The sequence below is a fragment of the Chiloscyllium plagiosum genome, unplaced genomic scaffold (genome assembly GCF_037043375.1).
Source record: "Chiloscyllium plagiosum isolate Xiang-an unplaced genomic scaffold, Cpla_swu_hap1 HiC_scaffold_27, whole genome shotgun sequence".
Taxonomy (NCBI): Eukaryota; Metazoa; Chordata; class Chondrichthyes; order Orectolobiformes; family Hemiscylliidae; genus Chiloscyllium; species Chiloscyllium plagiosum.
In genome coordinates, this window is record NW_028270165.1 from 71,895,106 (window position 1) to 71,918,409 (window position 23,304).

General features: G+C 48.9%; 3 protein-coding genes across 4 annotated transcripts; all 3 read left to right on the forward strand.

Annotated features, from left to right (window-relative positions):
• The first annotated feature begins 6,961 nt into the window (after positions 1–6,961).
• LOC148144564 (uncharacterized) lies at positions 6,962–8,704 on the forward strand. Its single transcript, XM_087975412.1, has one exon. It carries the CDS (start codon positions 7,103–7,105, stop codon positions 8,702–8,704), a length of 1,602 nt encoding a protein of 533 aa, XP_087831538.1. The 5' UTR covers positions 6,962–7,102.
• A 1,087-nt stretch (positions 8,705–9,791) lies between these two features.
• On the forward strand, positions 9,792–11,024 carry LOC148144565 (uncharacterized). The gene has a single exon (XM_087975413.1). It carries the CDS (start codon positions 9,792–9,794, stop codon positions 10,983–10,985), a length of 1,194 nt encoding a protein of 397 aa, XP_087831539.1. The 3' UTR covers positions 10,986–11,024.
• A 2,921-nt stretch (positions 11,025–13,945) lies between these two features.
• LOC122543587 (uncharacterized) lies at positions 13,946–22,481 on the forward strand. 2 transcript variants are annotated; one of them, XM_087974851.1, is made up of 2 exons: positions 13,946–14,004; positions 17,812–22,481. In XM_087974851.1, the coding sequence occupies exon 2, from the start codon at positions 17,887–17,889 to the stop codon at positions 18,928–18,930; it is 1,044 nt and encodes a 347-aa protein (XP_087830977.1). In that variant the 5' UTR covers positions 13,946–14,004; positions 17,812–17,886; the 3' UTR covers positions 18,931–22,481. The 2 variants fall into 2 exon arrangements, with proteins under 2 accessions (XP_087830977.1, XP_043538338.2); XM_043682403.2 differs by having other exon boundaries at positions 13,955–14,201.
• The last annotated feature ends 823 nt before the right edge of the window (positions 22,482–23,304 follow it).

Genomic DNA, 23,304 nt, shown 5'->3' on the forward strand with positions numbered 1-23,304 from the left:
CAGGAGTCTTCTGTGGCTATCCCCATTTCAAACACGTTTTGGAAGATTTCGGGGGTGATGGACACTCAGGGGAATGTAGCATGAACAGCCAAGTTTCTGGTATCAAGACAGGGTCGAGCGGAATGAGGGGTCTGCCAGATTCCAAGTGATCGATTGTGTTAGGGGGGCTCTCTAGTCAGAAGCACAAACACATGTTTCTGTGGCCAGCAGCAAAAAACAAGAATGGTACGTTACCTCCCTGGTGCCAGGATCAAGGATGTCTCAGAGAGGGTGCAGAATGGTCTCAAAGTGGAGAGGGACCAGCAGGAGGTTATTGGAAGCAACAACATAAGGGAAAAGGATGAGACTATAGAAGAGAGAGACTATAGGGAGAATATAGAAAGTTAGGCAGGAATTTAAAAGGAGGTCCTTGAAGGTAGTAATATCTGGACTATTCCTGGTGCTACGATTTAGTGAGGGTAGGAACAGGAGGATAGAGTAGATTGGGGTGGTGGTGGTAGGACCCAGAAGATAGTGAGGAAAGACATCAAATCTGAGAATGGTACAGTAGAGAAAAGAAGCAAGTCAAATAGTCAGAGCAGGTAGGGACAAAGCAGAGAACAAGGCTGGACTGATAAACTGCGTGCACTTCAATGCAAGAGGCCTAACAGGGAACTCAGGGCATGGTTAGGAATGGGACTGGGATGTCATAGTAATTACGGAAACGTGGCTCAGGGATGGAAAGGACTGGCAGCTTCATGTTTCAGGATACAAATGCAGCCTTTGTGTGGAGCCGCAGGAGATGGTGGAGGTACTAAATGAGTATTTTACATTAGTGTTTGCTGTGGAGAAAACACATGGAAGAAACACAATGCAGGGTTATAGATGGTGGCAGCTTTAAAAATGTCCATATTACAGAGGAGATGGTGCTGGATGTCTTAATGCATAAAGTGGATAAATCCCTCGGACCTGATCAGGTTACCCTAGAACTCTGGGAAGCTAGGGAAGTGATTGCTGGGCCCCTTGCTAAGATAATTGTATCATTAATAGTTACAGGGAGGTGTGGAAGACTGGAGGTTGGCTAACGTGGTGCCATTGTTAAGGAAGGGTGGTAAGGACAAGCCAGGGAACTACGGAGGCTGACGTCAGTGGTGGGCAAGTTGTTGGAGGGAATCCTGAGGGACAGGATGTACATGTATTTGGAAAGGCAAGGACTGATTAGAGATAGTCAACGTGACTTTGCGCGTGGAAAGTCATGTCTCACTGATTTGACTGAGTTTTTTGAAGAACTAACAGAGGATTGATGAGGATAGAGCAGTGGATGTGATCCATACAGACTTCAGTAAGGCGTTCGACAAGGTTCCCCATGGGAGACTGGTTAGCAAGGTTAGAGCTCATGGAATACAGGGAGAACGAGCCATTTGGATACAGAACTGGCTCAAAGGTAGAAGACAGAGGGTGATGGTGGAAGGTTGCTTTTCAGACTGGAGGCCTGTGACCAGTGGAATGCCACCAGGATCGGTGCTGGGTCCATTACTTTTCGTCATTTATATAAATGATTTGGTATGAACATAGAAGGTATAGGTAGTAAGTTTGCAGATGATACCAAAATTGGAGATCTAGTGGATAGCATTGTGTGGTGAAACGGTTAAAAATTATGTCCCAATACATGTGTGAATCTAACCGGAATGGAGGTGTTGCTTAGTCCTGTGTGAATCTTATTACACACCTCCCCGTGTGAATCTTCTTATCTGTATGTAACCAGAATGGAATGTGTTTTTTAGCCTTGCTCTGCTGTTCACATGAATGTTTATATCTGGAAAAGAGTATATCAGCTGGAAAAGTCTCCAGTTCGGTGAGTCTGCTCCGGGGTTACGTTTAACCGCCGAGCGTGGGTTGTTGGCAACCGCTCTACGAGAACTGACGGCTCCCAGTTCCGGTCATGTAGAGTGAGTATAAGCCAGACCCGTTGGTTGTGGCGACGCTGCGGGGAATAAAATGCCCATATTCTAGCAGACTCGCCTCTTGGTCGTTTGTTCTGTGTCAGACTACTCTCCTACGAACCTGACCTTGAGAATTTTTTAAAACATTTGGCGTAGTCGAGCAGGGTCAATCGCAATTGAGGAGAGATTTTGATACAGAACAATGTTTTGGAAAAAGACTAAGAAACCAGAAGAACAAACTGTGGAGGTCCCGACCGTCCCGGGATGGCATGGATGTGGGCATGTACGTGGCACTTTGTTTGAGAGAGGATCCCAGTCCTGCCGAAGAACCCCTTGCCTGGGGTACAGCGGAGGATGTGGGCATGTCCAAAAAGCTGAAGCGGAGTTAACAGAATTGAATGGGATTGAACTGAACTGAACTGAGTGGAACTGAAGTGAATCAAATTGAACGGAACAAAATGGAACTGAGCTGAATTGAACTACACTGAATTGACTGAACTGAAATTAACTGAAACGAATTGAACTGAATTAAGCATAATGTAACACATGTATTGGGCCAAGCAGTGGAATGTGGTGTAAAATTATGTCCCAATACATGTGTGAATCATAATGTAACACATGTATTGGGCCAAGCAGTGGAATGTGGTGAAACGGTTAAAAATTATGTCCCAATACATGTGTGAATCTAACCGGAATGGAGGTGTTGCTTAGTCCCGTGTGAATCTTATTACACACCTCCCCGTGTGAATCTTCTTATCTGTATGTAACCAGAATGGAATGTGTTTTTTAGCCTTGCTCTGCTGTTCACATGAATGTTTATATCTGGAAAAGAGTATATCAGCTGGAAAAGTCTCCAGTTCGGTGAGTCTGCTCCGGGGTTACGTTTAACCGCCGAGCGTGGGTTGTTGGCAACCGCTCTACGAGAACTGACGGCTCCCAGTTCCGGTCATGTAGAGTGAGTATAAGCCAGACCCGTTGGTTGTGGCGACCCTGCGGGGAATAAAATGCCCATATTCTAGCAGACTTGCCTCTTGGTCGTTTGTTCTGTGTCAGACTACTCTCCTACGAACCTGACCTTGAGAATTTTTTAAAACAATTGAAGGTTACCTCGGATTACAACGGGGAAAGTGGGTGAGGCTTGAGTCAATGTCTGCTCTGTCAAAGCACAAAAAGAGTGCATAATAAAAAAAATTTGGACTCAAAATGTCAACTCTGTTCCTCTCATTCCACAGGTACTGCGACACTTGAGTTTCTCCATCGCTGTCACAGTCATGCAGCACAGAAACAGACCTTTCGGTCCAACCAGTCCATGCCAACCATAATGCCAAACTCAAGTAGCCCCACCTGTCTGCGTTTGGCCCATACCCTTACAAACCTTGCCTATTCATGCACTTACCCAAATGTCTTTTAAATGTTGTAACTGTGCCCGCATCCACCACTTCCTCTGGAGGTTCAATGCACATACGAACTAATCTCTGTGTAAAAAGACTTTCCCCTCATGCCTTTTATAAAATCTTGCCCTTTTCACCTTAGCAATATGCCCCCGAGTCTTGAAATCCCTCGCCTGGAGAAAAGACACCTGCCATTCACCGTATCACCCTGCCATTCACCCCTCATGATTTTATGAACCTCTATAAGTTCACCACTCAACTGTGTGGAAAAAAAAGGCCCAACCTCTCCTTGTAACTCGAGCCTTCCACTCCTGGCCACATTCTGGCAAAGTTTTTCTGAGTACTCTCCAGCTTAATAATAACCTTCCTAGAACAGGGCAACCCGGAACTGGACACAGTACCACATGAGGAGATGAAGGCCCAGTGATATTATCGCTCAACTGTTAATCCAGAGTGGAGAAAGTGAGGGCTGCGGATGCTGGAAATCCGAGCCGAAGAGTGTGATGCTGGAAAAGCACGGCCAGTCAGGCAGCATCCGAGGAGCAGGAGAATCGACGTTCCGAGCATAGGCCCTTCATCAGGGCTTCACCTTTATCCCCACCTTCATCTACCTATCGCATTCCCAGTTACCTTACCCCACTCCCATTTAACTCCCAGCCCCCTTGGGCCACAAGCCTCCTTCCTGATGAAGGGCTTATTCTCGAAACGTCGATCCTCCTAATCCTTGGATGCTGTCTAACCGGTTGTGCTTTTCCAGCACCACACTCTTCAACGTTAATCCAGAGATCCAGATAACGTTCTGGGAACTTGGGTTCAAATCCCACCATGGCAGATGGTGGAATTTGAATTCAATAAATATCTGAAATTAATTAGATTAGATTACTTACAGTGTGGAAACAGGCCCTTCGGTCCAACAAGTGCACACCGACACTCCGAAAAGCAAGCCACCCAGACCTGTCCCCCTACATTTACCCCTTCACCTAACATTACGGGCAATTTAGCACGGTCAATTCACCTAACCTGCACATTTGTTTTGGACTGTGGGAGGAAACCCCCGCAGACACGGGGAGAACGTGCAAACTCCACACAGACAGTTGCCTGAGGCGGGAAGTGAACCCAGGTCTGTGGCGCTGTGAGGCAACAGTGCTAACCACTGTGCCACCGTGCTGCCCGTAATGACTACAATAAATCCATTACTTAGGAGAAAGTGAGAACTGCAGATGCTGGAGATCAGAGCTTAAAAATGTGTTGCTGGAAAAGTGCAGCAGGTCAGGCAGCATCCAAGGAGCAGGAGAATCGACGTGTCAGGCGTAAGCCCTTCTTCAAGAATGAGGAGGGTGTGCCAAACAGGCTAAGATAAAAGGTAGGGAGGAGGGACTTGGGGGAGGGGTGTTGGGAATGCGATAGTTGGAAGAAGGTTAAGGTGAGGGTGATAGGCCGGAGAGGGGGTGGGGGCGGAGAGGTCGTGAAGAAGATTGCAGGTCAAGAAGGCGGTGCTGAGTCGGAGGGCTGGGACTGAGAAAAGGTGGGGGGAGGGGAAATGAGGAAGCTGGAGAAATCTGCATTCATCCCTTGTGGCTGGAGGGTTCCTAGGCAGAAGATGAGTCGCTCTTCCTCAGGCGTCGCGTTGCCATGGTCTGGCGATGGAGGAGGCCAAGGACCTGCATGTCCTTGGCGGAGTGGGAGGGGGAGTTGAAGTGTTCAGCCACAGAGCGGTTGGGTTGGTTGGTGCGGGTGTCCCAGAGGTGTTCTCTGAAACGTTCCGCAAGTAGGCGGCCTGTCTCCCCAATGTATAGGAGATAAATCCATTGCCAATTATCAGGAAAACCCATCTGGTTCACTAATGCCCTATAGGGAAGGAAATCTTCCATCCTGACCTGGTCTGGCCTACATTTGATTCCAGACCTATAGTAATATAGTTGACTCTCAATTGCTCTCTGGGCAATTAGGAATGGGCAATAAATTACTGACCCAGCCAGCAACATCCTCATTCTGTGAATGAATAAAAAGAAAATCTTGTACAACCTCAACATGACGTCCTAACCCGTCTCCCCAAACGCCTGAGCAATGAAAGCAAGCGTGCTAGATGCCTCCTTAACCATCCTGTCTATATCTAATGCAAACTTCAGAGACTAATGTACCTGAACCCCAGGTCTCTCTGTTCGACAACACTACGCAAGGTCCTTGTTTGTTTTACCAAAATACAATAAATCATGTTTATCTCGATTAAACTCCATCTATCACCCCTCAGCCCATTGACCCAATTGACCAAGATGTTTTTGTAATCTTCGATGTCCTTCCTCAGTGTCCAGTATACTATCAATTTTGATGTCATCCACAAATTTATTAACCATGCCTTTTGGGGTTTTTAATGACAGGTATCTCGGAAAGAAACATTAATCAACTTGAAATTCACTGCAGATTCTTCTTCATCTGAGGATGTAAGTGGTGTGGATAACAGGGCCCTTAGCTGTGTTGTGGTGAAAGGGTTAAAATTATGTCCCAATACATGTGTGAATCTTATCATGAATATGTTACCGGAATGGAAGGTGTTGCTTATGGTGTTTATGCTACCAGCCTTGATAAGGAACAGATACTGTCAACCAGGATGTTGCAAGCTTAATTGGTTCCAGCTGAAACTCGTAAAGAGTCTTGCCCTGTTGTTCGCATGAATGTTTAGATCTCGAAAGAGTATATAAGCTGGGAAAGTCCCCAGTTCGGTAGAGTCTGCTCCGGGTTACGTTTAACCGCCGAGCGTGGGTTGTTGGCAACCGCTCTACGAGAACTGACGGCTCCCAGTTCCGGTAACATGTAGAGTGAGTATAAACCAGACCCGTTGTAAGTACGAGACCTGGTTGAGGCGACACTGCGGGGAATAAAATACTTATATTCTAGCAAACTCGTCTCTCAGTTCTTTTCTCCTGGTCTGTGTCAGACTACTCTCCTGCGAACCCGATCCTTGAGAATTTATAAAACATTTTGGCGTAGTCGGCAGGATCAATCGCAATTGGGGAGAGATTTTGATACAGAACAATGTTTGGGAAAAGGACTAAGAAACCAGAAGAACAAACTGTGGAGGTCCCAACCGTCCCGGGATGGCAGGGACCGTGGCATGACGTGGCAGTTTGTTTGAGGAATGGTGGGGGGCGACCGGAAAACTGGGAAGCCGAGGGCATAGGAACCCCAGTGTCGCTGCTGTCCACCCTTGAGAGGATCCCAGTCCTGCCGAAGAACCCCTTGCCTGGGGTACAGCGGAGGATGTGGGCAAATGGTGGGGGGCGACCGGAAAACTGGGAAGCCGAGGGCGTAGGAACCCCAGTGTCGCTGCTGTCCACCCTTGAGAAGATCTCAGTCCTGCCGAAGAACCCCTTGCCTGAGGTACAGCGGAGGATGTGGGCATGTGCGGCGGCTTGTAGACAACAGTCAGACAAGCGCCAAAAAGCTGAAGCAGAATTAGCCCTCCTGAAACATGAGCAGGGACTCAGTTCGGGAGATGCCTCTATGTTGAGGCAGGAAATTATGAAGTTAAAGGCTGAATTGACAGCATTAACTGAACTAGCAGGACGAACTATTATGTATCTGTCTGCTAAGAAACGGAAAGAGAAAAGGAAGGTCCCTCGAACCCCGGACCCAGTAAATAACGGGGATCGGTGGGATATCGATCATTGGGATGGAAACATTTGGGGAGATTCAGATGATCAGTATGAAGATGACCCACCCGTACTCCAGGCTAAACCAGTAGTTAGGAGAAAACAAGTCCAGAGACGCCTCCCGGTGCAGCGGGAAGTAATGTTAGATGGGGAAGGGAATCCCATACGGAATGAACAGGGGGAGGCAATTATGCATGAATTACCGCGGGCTCAGCCTCCTGCGGAATTGGGATTTTGGTCCCGGAAATTGCCCCCGGCAGGGGAACGATACACCCCCTTTGAGAAACAATTGTTATCATGTTACTGGAGCTTGGTGGAAACTGAAGCTCTAACTATTGGACATGAAGTGATCATGAGAACAGCTATTCCTATCCTCCCGTGGGTACTCAGTGACCCCACTACCCACAGGATAGGAACCGCCCAAGAGAGCAGCATTATCAAATGGAAATGGTACGTGTCAGAAAGAGTGCGGACTGGACAAAAGGGAGTGTCAGTCCTGCATGAGCAAGTGGCGGAGGCCCCTGAGGAAGGGGAAAAGCAGTTTGAGGTGATTGAGTATAAAGAATCACCCGTCAAGATGGGCAAACGGTATGATGAACTGACCCTGGATGAACAAACCACGGCTTGGTTTGTAGATGGGTCAGCCCAATGGAAGGCAGGACAACGTAGATGGAAAGCTGCCGCTTTTAATCCGAAACAAGGTATAACCCTAGAAGAACTAGGCGAGGGGAAAAGTAGTCAGTGGGCAGAATTAAAAGCAGTACATATGGTGGTCATGCAAGCGGGGGTCATGGGAGTTTATTTGTTTTCTGACTCCTGGTCAGTGGTTAATGGCATGACCCAATGGATGCCAACTTGGCAGGCCAATCAGTGGATGATTCAGAATAGGGAGGTATGGGGTAAACAATTATGGGAAGATGTATGGGAGAAGGCTCGACATCTAGATATATATATTACCCATGTAGACGTTCATACATCCCGAAATGATGCGGAAGCTTTACATAACCGATATGTAGACGGCATTGTCCGAGCCATGAGTGTACAAAGGGGCACCTCAGTGGACTTGGCTAGATGGGCACACCTTAAGGCCGGACACTGGGGAGTGCAAGGAACCTTGCAGTGGGCTCGAGATCGGGGAATAGATCTTATGGTAGATGATGTCAAGACTGCAGTAAATCAATGCGAGCAGTGTCAGCATCAACGGCAGGGAGTGCCCCAACATATGATGGGACATATACACCGGGGAGAGGGACCGGGACAGAGCTGGCAAATGGACTTTGTGGGTCCATTACCTTCCTCACAAGGATGTAACCATATATGTACAGCTGTGGACACTATGTCTGGGGTTTTGGTAGCCCATCCCTGTCGACATAACAACCAACAGGCTACCTTACGGTGTTTAGATTTGATCGAACAATTTTATGGATTGCCCATACAGGTCCAGAGTGACAATGGCTCCCATTTCACAGGAGGGATGGTGAAGCAGTGGTGTCATGATAACCATGTGGAGTGGATTTATCACGTGCCCTACCATCCGCAAGCTGCGGGACTTATTGAACGAATGAACGGGCTTCTAAAATCCTCCCTGCGAAAGGCAGGAGGATGTAATAATTTAACAGGTTGGAAGAAACAATTGATTCGGGTAGTAAAGCAAATTAATAACCGCCCATTGGGAAACGGGGTGACGCCCTTGAATCGGATGATACGGGTGTGTGATACCCCAAAGGCACAGGCCTATTAAAATGTGGAAATTTGCTAAGGAAGCTAATATTCCCGTAAGGGCCACACCGGCTTCGGCTGGACTGGACTTACGAGCGTTAACTACACAGACTTTGGTCCAAAAAAAACCTACGGTGATTAAGACCGGATTAGGATTGATTTGTCCCCCTGGAACCTATGGGCATATCCTCCCGCGATCGGGATTGTCACTAAAGGGGATTGATGTAATGGCAGGAGTAATTGACGCGGACTACCAAGGAGAATTGGGAGTAGTCCCGGTCAACATCACATCTGAACCTTATGTGATACAGAAGGGAGGCAGAATAGCACAATTAGTTATTAAACCATGTAACCTTACAACGGTGGAAGAGACGGGAGCTCCCGTTAAGGTTACTGAGCGTGGGACGGGGGGATTTGGGTCTACTGACACTAAGGGTGCCAAGGTATGGGTACGCCAGACAACTGGTCCCCCCAAACCAGCAGAGATCATAGCCCAAGGAAAAGACAGTCTGGTCACCATTATGTATCCTGGGGAATCAGTCTGGAGGAGTGTGCCAGCTCAGTCGTTGGTACCCTTATCGAAACAAAATGTAGGTTGGAAAATTAGTAGTGAGGAACGACAGCAAGATGATTTTAAGTGCGCGGCAAATCAATGGTGTACAATTTTAGATCTCACGAGTGATTGTCAAATGTATACTTGTGTACGATGTTATAAGGGGAGAAATGTAACTTTGATAACCCCTAACTGTACATTGATGTTGAATGCAACGGTGAATATGTGTCATTGGAATATAACCGCTCGTGAATGTGAAAGCTCAAACGGGACACGATGGAACATCACGACTGGAGATGAGGACATCTGGATCAGCAATGGAACAGTTATTCAAAACCGGACTCGAATGTTATGGCTGATCTTGGTGCGCCCTAACGTCTCTGACGCGCACCGCACACAGTTGGCTCCCATTATGTCAACTTGTCAGCAGATGGCCCAGGCAGTACTGCACACTGATGTTCACTGGCAGGTGCGGCTGCCGGCTATCCCAGAATGCCAACATAAGAGGAGGCGGCATGCATGGTATGACACTCTGCTGGGAGGTGCAGGAACTGTTATGGGTATCTCTAATGCTATTGACTCTGAGGTAACCCGTACTAAATTCTCTAACACGGGACAAGCCACCTCACAAGGACTACACACTATTGGAAGATGGATGCCATCCGTAATGATGACTCAAGGAGAAACAGCTAAAATATTGATACAATCCCTGCAATGGGAACTAGATGTCTGGGGTGCCACCCAGGAACTGTTTGAGAACATTACAGCTCAGTTAAATTGGACTGCCTGTCATATTAACATGTTGCATGCACAGATGCAGAAAGAACGATTCTTGCGCACGGTAACATCCCCTAATGTACAAGCTTGGAGGGGAATATGGAATGTATCCGAGAAACTGTGGATGATGACACATTCAGAGAAAACATGGTGTAATACAACTATGTGTAGAGGGCATTTTGTTACCATGAATGTAACTCGAACTGTTACGGTCTGTCAATATTATGTATTACCGGTGAGTACGTCTTCTGGATACTATTTCCTGAAAACAAAGGGGCAGTGGTTTAGCCCAGATACCAATATTACCTATGATCTGTCCGCTTGTGAACAGACTGATCAGGGAAAAACTTGCCTACTGATGGACAGATATCGGGACCCTTGCTTGACTAAGGGAACGGCCCTGTGCGAATGGACTGTTGAAACTCCAAGGGACATGATGTGGCAGATTGGGCCACACACGCTCTGTGTGGCTACCAATAACCCACATCCTACGCTTCCCACAGTACCGTTCTCGGGATGCCTCTCAAATGTCTATCAGTGGCAATGGCAGAATCAGACCTATCTGTTAACCAATTATAGCAGTGCTCACCACTTTACCAAGGTGCAGTGGAAAGTGCTGATGAATCCTTGGAACATTTCCCTGGATCGGTTTAAGCAAGCATTGGACCGATCCGAGGAGCTTAAGCAGATATTACGAAAGCATCAAACCAATGTCACCAAGGTTACAGTGTCTACCTTTATACATGGACAGGAGGTAGTACACGCTGCCCATGTAGTGGAAGTAGAGTCAGCTCATCATTGGTGGGATATGTTGAGTGGTATGTCCTCCACTGCGGGGAAGTTCCTATTCCCACCCTCATCGATCCTGGTAGGAGTCCTGGTGATCGTAACATGCTGTAATATCCTGACTTGCTTGTATATTTGGCGTGTACGTAGACGCTTGTTGGAAAAAATATATATGGGCATGATGTAACACATGTATTGGGCCAATCAGTGGAATGTGGTGAAAGGGTTAAAATTATGTCCCAATACATGTGTGAATCTTATCATGAATATGTTACCGGAATGGAAGGTGTTGCTTATGGTGTTTATGCTACCAGCCTTGATAAGGAACAGATACTGTCAACCAGGATGTTGCAAGCTTAATTGGTTCCAGCTGAAACTCGTAAAGAGTCTTGCCCTGTTGTTCGCATGAATGTTTAGATCTCGAAAGAGTATATAAGCTGGGAAAGTCCCCAGTTCGGTAGAGTCTGCTCCGGGTTACATTTAACCGCCGAGCGTGGGTTGTTGGCAACCGCTCTACGAGAACTGACAGCTCCCAGTTCCGGTAACATGTAGAGTGAGTATAAACCAGACCCGTTGTAAGTACGAGACCTGGTTGAGGCGACACTGCGGGGAATAAAATACTTATATTCTAGCAAACTCGTCTCTCAGTTCTTTTCTCCTGGTCTGTGTCAGACTACTCTCCTGCGAACCCGATCCTTGAGAATTTATAAAACATGTGTTCCCACATATCCGCTCTCCCTCCTTCCTCTCCCTCTCACTCTCACAACAATGACAGGACCCCCAGTTCCTCACCTACCCACCTCGATGTCCAACGGATTGGAAGCTGCCGTTCCTGACACTCCCAACGAGTTGCCATGACCATTCCCCTCCCCCTGCCTAGTAACCATTACACATGGACCATTCCCTCTGGGACACTCTGGTCCACTCCACCTCCATTCCCAACATCTCCTCAAGCTCCCACAGCACCGTCCCATGCAATCGCAGTGGTTTAATACCTTCCTATTCACCTCCTCTCTCTGAAAGACACAAGGGGCAAATTTTGTTTTTACACAGACAATGTGTAGAATGAACATGTGTGTGGAATGAACTTCCAGAAAAAGTGGTTGATGTGGGTACAGTTGCAATATTGAAAAGGCATTTAGATAAGTAAATGAATAAGAAATGTTTGGAGCGATGTGGGCCAAGTGCAGACAAGTGGGAGAGGTTTAGTTTGGGATTATGGTCGGCATGGACTGGTTGGACCGAACAGTCTGTTTCTGTGCTGTGTGACTCTATGGCATACCTTCTAGGTGATTCATCTGTACTTCATTCAATCTAGTCTACTGTTCACAATGTGGTCTCCTCTACATCAGAGTGACAAAATGCTGACTGAGCGACTGCTTTGCCAAACACCTACATTCTAACTCCAAAAATGACCCCAAGCTTCTCGCTGCCTGCCACTTCGACACACTACCATGTTCCCAGACCAACGTTTCGGTCGCTGGCCTGCTGTAGCCTCCGCATAAATTCAAAGGACAACATCTCGATTTCTGCTTCATGTCCCCACAGCCTCTAGGACTAAATAGTTCAATAACTTCAGAGCCTGAACACCAAAGATTGATTTGCAGTTGGAGCTCTGTCACTGTTGATATTGTCATATTACATCCTTCCACGTTCTTTTTACCCACCCCACACCTGTCTCATTATGACATCGGTTGTTCTAGAATCTAGAATCCCGACAATGTGGAAACAGGCCCTTCGCCCCAACAAGTCCACACCGACCTTCTGAAGAGTAACCCACCCAGACCCATTTCTCCTACATTTACCCCTGCCTAATGTACCTAACATACACATCCCTGAACACTATGGGCAATTTAGCATAGCCAATCCACCCTAACCAGTACATCTTTAGACTGTGGGAGGAAACCCATGCATGGACGGGGAGAATGTGCAAACTCCACACAGACAGTCACCCAAGGCTAGAATTGAACCCGGGTCCAAGGTGCTGTGTGTCAGCAGTGCTAACCACAGTGTTTTTTTTTTTAGCACAGGCACCCATTCTCTCCTATGCCTATATCACATTAGTAGACACACAGGAGGCGGGGAGAACACAGCAAGCCAGGCAGCATCAGGAGGTGGAGAAGTAAATATTTCAGGTATTAACCCTTCTTCAAGACTAGGTTCTCTGCAATCATCACATTACATGTGTTGATTTTAGGGGAGAAAGTGAGGACTGCAGATGCTGGAGATCAGAGCTGAAAATGTTGCTGGAAAAGCGCAGCAGGTCAGGCACCATCCAAGGAGCAGGAGAATAGACGTTTCGGGCATGAGCCCTTCTTCAAATCATGTGTTGATTTTAGTATAGCTCACCCATTCCCGCTTATTCCTAGCTCTTGTTGTCACATAATCAGTCTGCTACCCTTTTGCATATTCCCCCCCACCCCGGCAAGCTCCAACATCACCTATCCACTCACCTCTTCCCCCACCACCCAGACTCATATTTAGCCATAAGCACGGCTTTTCTTTCCGAACTGCCAACAGTTCTGATGAAAAGTGACCAGACTCCCTTCCTCACCACAGATGCTGCCAGACCTAAAGCCCAACTCATCCGCACCGACCAGGTTTTCCAAGTGAACTGGTCCTGTTTTCCAACGTTTTGCCCATACCCCTCTAAGTCTAGATTACAGTGGTGCTGGAAAAGCACAGCTGGTCAGGCAGTATCCGAGGAGTAGGAAAAGCAATGTTTCGGGTTTTGCCATATCCCTCTAAACCTTCCCAATCCAGCACCAGTCCAAATATCTTTTAAATGTTGTAATTCTACCCGCCTCTAGCAGCTCGTTCCATATATGCATCACCCTCTTTGTGAAATAGTTGCCCCTCAGGTCCCTTTTTAAAATCCTTACCCTCTCACCTTCACCTTGACTTGCACTCCCCTACCCTGGGGGAAAAGACCATGTCTGTTCACAGAGCCTCTGCCTCTGGTGCTGAATTTCAGTTTTTTGATCTGCATGTTGCATAAACCCCACAGCAGATAGACTTGAAGTGCAGAACGTTTCAGGGTGGATTCCCCCTCTGGCTTGAATCAGTGCCTGCAAAGGGGGCATGTGGCCCATTCAGACCAGGGCAAGGGCGGTGCGCAGGCGCAGTGCGGGGTGGGGTGGACACGGCGCACGCGCGGGAATGGGAGCCCGCGATGGCGGACGGCTCTCGCTCGGATCCAAAACCCGGTGAGACGGAGGCCGAGAGAGCCGGAGCGGAGCTCGGGACGGGGAAGGGGAAAGTCTGCGGAAAATAACCGGGTGTAAAGGGGCAGGCTTTGAGAAGAATTGACGGGATCGTTCCCGGAGCTTCCGGCGCTGGGCTCACGGCCGCCATCTTGTTGGGAACCGGGAAGTGAGAGCGCGCGTGCGCCGCCGCCATCTTTGTAAGGGAGCGCGTTCGGCCGCCGCCATCTTTGTAGGGGAACATCCAGTGAGACTGGGAGGGACCTCAATCAGATTGGCAAGTGCATGGACATGAGCAGCAGGAGCCTGTCCCACCTTTCAATTCATGGCTGATCATCCAAGTCAGCCCCCTGTCCCTCACCTTCCCACACCCCCGTGCCCTTGGATCCCAGTATCTAACTCCTTTTTGAAATCATTTAATGTTTTGGCTTCGACCGCTTTCTGTGACAGAGATGACCACAGGTTCGCCCACCCTCTGGGTGAAGAAATCTCCTCAGCCCCGTCCTACCCAGTATCGTTCGACTGTAAGCCCCTGGTTCTGGACTCCCCACGTCATTGGGGACATCCTTCCTTTGTTTTCCGTGTCTACGTCAACTCCCCCTCCCACCCTGATAAGGACATTCAAGTCCTGGGCCTCGTCCACCATTAAATCCGAGCCACCTGACTCCTGGAGGAAGAACACCTCATGGTCTGCCTTGGGACCCTCCAAACACACAACATCAGCGTCGATTTCACTAGTTTCCTTATAGAGCCACAGAGATGTACAGCACGGAAACAGACCCTTTGGTCAAACCCGTCCATGCCGACCAGATATCCCAACCCAATCTATTCCCATCTGCCAGCACCCGGCCCATATCCCTCCAAACCCTTCCTTTTCATATACCCATCCAAATGCCTCTTAAATGTTGCAATTGTACCAGCCTCCACCACTTCCTATGGCAGCTCATTCCATACCCATACCACCCTCTGTGTGAAAAAGTTGCCCCTTAGGTCTCTTACATCTTTCCCCTCTCACCCTAAACCTATGCCCTCTAGTTCTGAACTCCCCGACCCCAGGGAAAAGCCTATTTACCCTATCCATGCCCCTCATAATTTTGTAAACCTCTGTAAGGTCACCTCTCAGCCTCCGAAGCTTCAGGGAAAACAGCCCCAGCCTGTTCAGCCGCTCCCGAAAGCTCAAATCCTCCAACCCTGGCAACATCCTTGTAAATCTTTTCTGAACCCTTTCAAGTTTCACAACATCTTTCTCTCCCCTCCCCTCCCAACTCATGCCAGATGCCTCCAAATCGGTACCGCACTCTTGACCTGTCCATCTTCCTTCCCATCTATCTGCTCCCCTCCCCACCATCACCCCTACCTCCACCTGCATCCACCTATCGCCTTCCCAGTGACCTTCTCCCCAGCCCCACAGCCCCTCCTGTTCATCTCTCCGCCCTCTTCCAACCTTCCCCCCCCCCCCCCCCCCCATATTCCTGATGAAGGGCTTATGCCTGAAACATCGTATCTCCTGTTTCTCGGATGCTGCCTGATCTCTGCTATGCTTTTCCAGTGCCACTTTTCCACTCTGAAATGCAGTCCGCACTTTCTCCTTTTCCCTGTCTCGTCCTGTCAGAATTGGCCCCCTCATTCTTCTAAACTCCAGCGAATCTACTCCTAACTGATCCAGTCTCACTTCATGGGTCAGTCCTGTCATAGAGTCATAGTCATAGAAATGTACAGTATGGTAACAGACCCTTCGGTCCAACCCGTCCATGCCAACGAGATATCCCAACCCAATCTAGTCCCACCTGCCAGCACCCGGCCCACATCCCTCCAAACCCTTCCTATTCATATACCCAGCCAAATGACTCCTCCCATGCATCTGGTAAAGTCCGGTAAACTTTTGTTGCAATCCCTCCATAGCCATAGAGTCGCACAACACAGAAACAGACCCTTCAGCAAAAGTAGCCCATGCTGGCCATAATCCCAAACGAAACTGGTCCCACCTACCTGCGCGTGATCCCTCCAAATTTTTCTTATTTATGTACCTCCCTAAATGCCTTTTCAACATTGCAACTGTACCCACATCCACCACTTCCTCTGGAAATTCATTCCACACACAAACCATTGCCCGTGTAAAAACAAAATTTGCCCCTTGTGTCTTTTTAAAATCTTTCTCCTCTCATCTTAAAAATGTGCCCCCTAGTTTTGAAATTCCCCAACATAGGGGAAAAAAAAGCACCTGCCATTCACCTTATCTACAGCCAGGACGCCCATCCTTAGTGAAGGAGACCAGAGTTGCACATGATACTCCAGGTGTTGTCTTACCAAGGCCCCTGAACAATTGCAGCAAGGCATCCCTGTTTCTGTACTCGAATCCTTTCACTATGAAAGCCAATAAACCTTTTGCTTTCTTCACATGCATACTTTCAGTGGCTGGTGTACAAGGACTCCCAGGTCTCATTGTACTATCCCGTTTCCAAATCTATCACTGTTCAGCTAATCTCCCTTCCTGTTTTTGCCCTCATATTTGACCGCATTATGCTTCATCTGCCATGCATTCGCCCACTCATTCAGCCTGTACAAATCTCAGCGTCTACCTCAAAGCTCACCCTCCCGCCCAGCTTAGTGTCATCTGAAAACTGGGAGATATGTTTCCTCACATGGGCGGCACAGTGGTTAGCACTGCTGCCTCACTACGCCAGAGACCTGGGTTCAATTCCCACCTCAGGCGACTGTCTGTGTGGAGTTTGCACATTCTCCCCCTGTCTGCGTGGGTTTCCTCCGGGTGCTCCGGTTTCCTCCCACAGTCCAAAAATGTGCAGGTCAGGGTGGATTGCCCGTAGTGTTAGGTGAAGGGGTAAATGTAGGGGAATGGGTCTGGGTGGTTTGCGCTTCGGTGGGTCGGTGTGGACTTGTTGGGCCGAAGGTCCAGTTTTCACACTGTAACTAATCTCATCTTAATCATCAAAATATATATTGTTCAAGTTGATACCTGTGATACTTCACTAGTCACTAGTTGCCACTCGAAAAATGACCTGTTTATTCCTACTGTTTGTTTCTTGTCTGCTGTTCTCTGTCCATGTCAGTATACTTCCCATGTGCTGATCCCTTTAATGTGTGACCTTATTCTGAAAATCCAAGCAAACCACACCCATTGGTTCCCCCTTTATCAACTCGACTAGTTACATCCCCAAGATATTGCAGTAGAATTGTCAACTATGATTTCCTTTTCCCTGCTGTCTCTGTCCTCTCCTGCTCTTGTAATCAAAGTTAAATCTTTTACAATGAACATAGAACGTTACAGCGCAGTACAGACCCTGAGATTGGCACAACATCAAGGACCCGTGAAACCAATCTGAAGATCATTTAACCTATACTACTCCGTTCTTGTCCATATGCCTATCCAATGACCATTTAAATGCCCTTAAAGTTGGCGGGTCTGGTACTGTTGCAAAATGGACTTCAGCATTTTAGCCACTACACCGGCTTCTTGGCCAGCTGTGCTTTGCCAGCGCCATGCGTTCATCTCTGGCTTCAGACTCCAGCAATAATACCACTGGGCCATCCCCTCCCCATTCCCTGTTATGGGAAGGATATTATTAAATTGGAAAGGGTTCAGAAAAGATTTACCAGGGTGTGGCCAGGAATGGAGGGCTGGAGTTACACGTTAAGCGAGGACGTTTCCCACTGGAGCAGAGGAGGTTGAGGTTTCTAAAATCATAAGGGGGGGGGGTGGAGATCAGGGGTCTTCGACCCACCACCTTTCTGGGTTCGCTCTCACTCCCTTTTTTTTTTTCCCTTTCTGCCCTGTTTCGATGAACTTTCCAGGTGACTAGAAAGGGGACTAGACCTGGAGTCGGGAAGCCGAAGGGAGTGAACCTTGTCGCGGCCCGGCTGTCGAAGATGGAAGGGGAGAGCTCCGCACGAGGCTTCGTCCGGGAGAAGCCATGGGAATGCGGGGACTGCGGCAAGAGCTTCCCTTACCCGTGCTACCTGGAGTCGCACCGGCGCAGCCACACCGGGGAGAGGCAGCACACCTGCCCCGAGTGCGGCAAGGGCTTCGCTCAGGCAGCCGGCTTGCAGAAGCACCGGCGGGCGCACACCGGGGAGCGGCGGTTCCGCTGCTCGGCGTGCGGCAAGGGCTTCACCGAGTCCTCCCACCTGCTGCGGCACCGGCGGGTCCACACCGGGGAGCGGCCGTTCGCCTGCCCCGAGTGCGGCAAGGGCTTCACCGAGCCGTCGAGCCTGCGGAGGCACCGGAGAGCGCACAGTGGGGAGCGGCCGTTCACCTGCCGCCGGTGCGGCAAGGCCTTCGCCGACCCGTCCGTGCTGCTCTCGCACAGGCGGGTCCACACCGAGGAGCGGCCCTTTGGCTGCCCGGACTGCGGGAAGCGTTGGAAGAGCTCCCGGGACCTGCGCTCGCACCGGCGGGTCCACACCGACGAGCGGCCGTTCCGCTGCCCCGGCTGCGGGGCAGGCTTCAAGGCGTCCTCGGCCCTGGCCAAACACCAGCGGGTGCACACCGGGGAGAGGCCGTACACCTGCCCCCGCTGCGGGGCGGGCTTCAGGCAGTCCTCGCAGCTCACCGTCCACCGGCGGGTCCACACCGGCGAGCGGCCGTTCCGCTGCCCCGAGTGCGGGAAGGCCTTCAGCCAGTCCTCCCACCTGCAGATCCACCGGCGGGTCCACACCCAGGAGCGGCCCTTCGGCTGCCCGGACTGCGGGAAGCGCTTCAAGAGCTCCGGGGAGCTGCTGCTGCACCAGCGCGTCCACACCGAGGAGCGGCCCTTCCGGTGCTCCCACTGCGGCTCTGGTTTCCGGAGAGCGTCTGACCTCGTCGAACACCAGCGGACGCACACCGGGGAGCGGCCGTTCACCTGCTCCGAGTGCGGGAAGGCCTTCACCCAGTCGTCCACTCTGCTGAGGCACCAGCGGGTCCACAAATAATTCCAGGAGGGGAGGACCACGACTCAATAAGATCCTCACCCTCTGTCTGAAAGCCAGCCGCCTTTTTCCCTTAAAGTCTTAGACAGATCGTTCCACTGCCGCACACATTTCGTCAACGCGAACTCGCTGTGACATGATAAATGAATTGGCAACGCTGATTCTCAAGCGCAAACTTTTAAAAAAGAAATGCAGAAAGCGATTACATCACCAACACTTTTCGCTCTGTTTCAAAAGCATCATTTACTATAAAGTGTGGTTGCGCAAGAACAGAACCGTGTTCAATGAATCCCCTTGCATTCGTCCAAACCCAAAGCCGTACACAGCACACAAGATGTGGCCCCACAAGTGCTGTATGCAACTTAGTGAAACATCCCTGCATTTATCTTGCAATCCCCTTCCAATAAATGACAACATTTGTCCACCTATCAGCGGCTGTACCTGCAGACTAACTTTGTATGACTCTTGTACCTTTTGTTTTGCTTATCACCTGCCCCAGTGTCATTTGCCCAGGGAAAAAAAAAATCGCATTCTTTCCACGAACTGGGCCCAGTCTTCAACAACAAGATTGAACAAACTAGGCTCACAATGCTTGTCATGATTTGGAGATGCCGGTGTTGGACTGGGGTGTACAAAGTTAAAAATCACACAACACCAGGTTATAGTCCAACAGGTTTAATTGGAAGCGCTAGCTTTCGGAGCGACGCTCCTTCATCAGGTGATTGTGGAGGGCTCGATCGTAACACAGAATTTATAGCAAAAATTTGCAGTGTGATGTAACTGAAATTATACATTGAAGAATTGATTGTCTGTTAAGCCTATGCTTGTATTAGGGACGGCACGGTGGCTCAGTAGTTAGCACTGCTGCCTCACAGCACAAGGGACCCGAGTTCAATTCCGCTCTCAAGTGACTGTGTGGAGTTTGCACTTTCACCCCTCTTCCCCGGTGCCTGTGTAAGTTGCCTCCGGGCACTCCAGTTTCCTCCCAGTGTCCAAAGATGTGCAGGTTAGGGTGGATTGGCTGTGTTAAATTACCCATAGTGCCCAGGGATGTGCTGGTTAGGGTGCACTGGCTGTGCTAAATTACCCATAGTGCCCAGGGATGTGCAGGTTAGGGTGGGATTGGCCGTGCTAAATTACCCATAGTGCCCAGGGATGTGCAGGTTAGGGTGGATTGGCTGTGTTAAATTACCCATAGTGCCCAGGGATGTGCTGGTTAGGGTGCACTGGCTGTGCTAAATTACCCATAGTGCCCAGGGATGTGCAGGTTAGGGTGGGATTGGCCGTGCTAAATTACCCACAATGCCCAGGGATGTGCAGGCTAGCCAATGGGGAAATATGGGGTTAGGGAGTGGGTCTGGTTGGGATGCTCTTCAGCGGGTCCGTGTTTGACTCAATGGGCCGAATGGCCCACTTCCATACTGTAAGGGTTCTATGATCTCGGGCACTCAGCTCCTCCTGTACCTCTGAGTTTTTTCCACCAACGTTTTCCTAAATTATACCCCATTGCCCAATGTTTGCCATGCACTTCACTTACCTACTCTTCTTGGCAGACTCTCTTGACAATTTACTTTCCGACCTGTCTTGGTGTCATCAGCAAATGTTTTGTTTCGAATTAGGTTTGACCGTGACATGTACTCAAGTGCAGGAGTACAGTGAAAAGTGTGCATTCCCGGCGCCACCTTTGGGTACAAAGGTACCCAGGTGCAAAATCTTAGGTATATAAAGCGGAAAAATAAGGAAAGAAAGTTAAGAATTCAGCATCGCGTTCCTTCTCTCGCCATGGACCTGCAGATCTCTGTACTGAGATTTCCCCACGAGGGCTCGATCTTACTCCCATACTGGGTTCAGTCTCCTCTGTGATGCCCTCTCACCATCCATCACCAGAGACCCACTTGTGCTCACCAACTACTCTAGATCTCAACTGTGCCGCAGCGCCCTATTTAGCTGTCGTGTATTTGGTCCCCGACATCCAAGTCATTGATATAGATTATAACTAGTTGAAGGCCCACTGCTGAACCTTATGACAATCCACTCGTTATAGCTTTTCATCCCCAAAAGATCCATTTACTTCTGCTTTCTTGATAAAAATCCAATCCTTTATCCCTGTGAATGTTTCCCTCTTATACTCAGAATCCCGACAGAGTGGAAACAGGCCATGCAGCCCATCGAGTCCAAACCACCCCCTCCAAAGAGCATCCCAAGCAGAGCCACTCCCCTATCTCTGTAACCCTGCATTTCCCATGGCCAATCTATCTAGCCTGTGCAAGTTTGGACTGTGGGAAGAAGCCGGAACACCTGGAGGAAACCCCACTCAGACATGGGGAGAATGTGCAAACTCCACATAGACAGTTGCCAGAAGCTGGAATGGAATCCAGGTCACTGGCGCTGTGAGGCAGCAGTGCTTACCACTGAGCTACCATGCTGCCCCGTGACAAGAGTTAACCAAAATTCTGTGGGTCAGGAGTTACTTGCAGGCCAGACTAAGTAAGGATGGCAGTTTCCTTCCCTAAAGGATGTTAATGAAGCTGGGTTTTTCTTTAACTGACAATCAACCATGGATTCATGTCATTAATAGACTTAATTCCATATTTTTATTGTGGAAGGAATTGTGCTTTCAAAAACAGATCACTGAAGCTCATTGTGTATGGTGTTTGCACAGCTGCTTTGTTCAAACAGAGAGGAGAAGCCATTTTGTTAGTGGCCTGACACCAGGGAGCAAATGCAGGCTGAGATTCATCCGGCAACAAGTAGCTGACTGGTTGGTGAAAATGTGACTAGTTGTGGATGGCCAAAATCATCATGACGACAACTCTCTGAATGGTTCCTGGGTGGCTGAACAGCTTGTGGGCGTGGACGATATGTTGGGAAGCCTTCGAACATCTGGAAGGGCAGGTTTTGTGTGTGTGTGTGTCTCTCTCTCTCTGCACCAAAAATACCCGAAGCCTGAAGAAAACCAATTATTTTCACCCACAATTGCTGTAAGCTGTTACCTCTAATCAATGCCTAAGAGACTTGGCGGTTAGGATACCAATTACCGTGTGCCTCCTGTGAAGAGGCGAAAGAACCTGGAGAAAAAAAAATGACTAACAGAAACTCTTGGCAAGCCAGAAGGATTATCTCAGTGAACCATATGAACTGGTGAATTGTGTTTTCCAGTTTGCTTTTTTCTTGGATGGAGAGGGGGAAAAAAATGTTTTGTTTGTCTGTGTGTGTTTAGGGGTTTTGAAAGGGGGTTTAAAACAGTGAAGCCGCATGTTGATAATTCATAGCTGTTTACTGGTGATTATAAAGTATTTATTTGTAATAACCAGGAGTTCTTATGCGGTGCAGACCTGGGTTTTTTTTTTTCTGTTCGCTTGATTCCAGTAGACAGCGACATTGAATTCCCTCCGTCGTGGGCTTTGTGAGTCTACCTACAGCACATGGACTGCAGCGGTTCAAGAAGTCAGGTCACCACTGCCTTCTCAAGGGCAACGAGGGACAAGCAATAAATGCTGGCCAGCCAGCAACACCCATGTTCCATGAGTGAATAAAAGCAAAACAATCAGGGATTTTATGTACTTTGATTAGATCATTTATATTTGTGGTGACCCAGGGAGTAGTGAAGCTTGAGAATCAGTGCATTTCCTCAAGTGTGTTACATCAATACTCATAAATGGTCCTGCTGTTTTCTTATTGTTGTCTAGTAAGCTTTCATGCCCTCTAACGTCTTTTGTATTGTCATTCTTTGCTGGTCCCCGAAAGTCTGTCCAACCTTCTGACCTGTAACTAACCTTCCAATATAGTCACAGAATCCCTCAAGCGCCCATTCAGCCCATGGATTCCACACCGACCCTCTGAACAGCATCCCACCCAACCCTTCCAGCCCTGCATTTCCCAGGGCTAAATCCATCCAGCCGGGACACTCTGGGCAATTTAGCATAGCCGATCCACTTAATCTGCGCACTTTTGGACTGTGGGAGGAAACCCACGCAGATGGGGGGGGGGGGGGGGGGGGACCGCACAAACTCTACACAGGCACCCACCCGAGGGTGGAATCAAACCTGGCTCCCTGGCACTGTGAGGCAGCAGTGCTAACCACTGAGCCACTTTTGTTCTGTTCAACTTGATGCTGTCCTTAATTGTTTTCCCACAGTTAATGTATCTGTCAGTCTTTTTTTTTTCCTTCCCAGGATAAACCATTGCCACGAATTATTAAACATACCCTTAAAGCTCTGCCATTGTACCGCTACTGTCAAACTTTATACCTTGTTTCCCAGTTTGCTTTATCCAGCTCAGCCTGCATACGTATTTAGATTTAAAATGCCATTCTTAGAAACATAAACATGTCCCCAAACCTTCCTCATTTGGAGTCATATTTTCACATCCCTGAAT

Excerpts from the sequence above, each read along its gene's own strand:
- LOC148144564 (XM_087975412.1), top strand. The coding sequence starts at position 7,103 with ATGTTAGATGGGGAAGGGAATCCCATACGGAATGAACAGGGGGAGGCA.
- LOC148144565 (XM_087975413.1), top strand. The coding sequence starts at position 9,792 with ATGGGTATCTCTAATGCTATTGACTCTGAGGTAACCCGTACTAAATTC.
- LOC122543587 (XM_087974851.1), top strand. The coding sequence starts at position 17,887 with ATGGAAGGGGAGAGCTCCGCACGAGGCTTCGTCCGGGAGAAGCCATGG.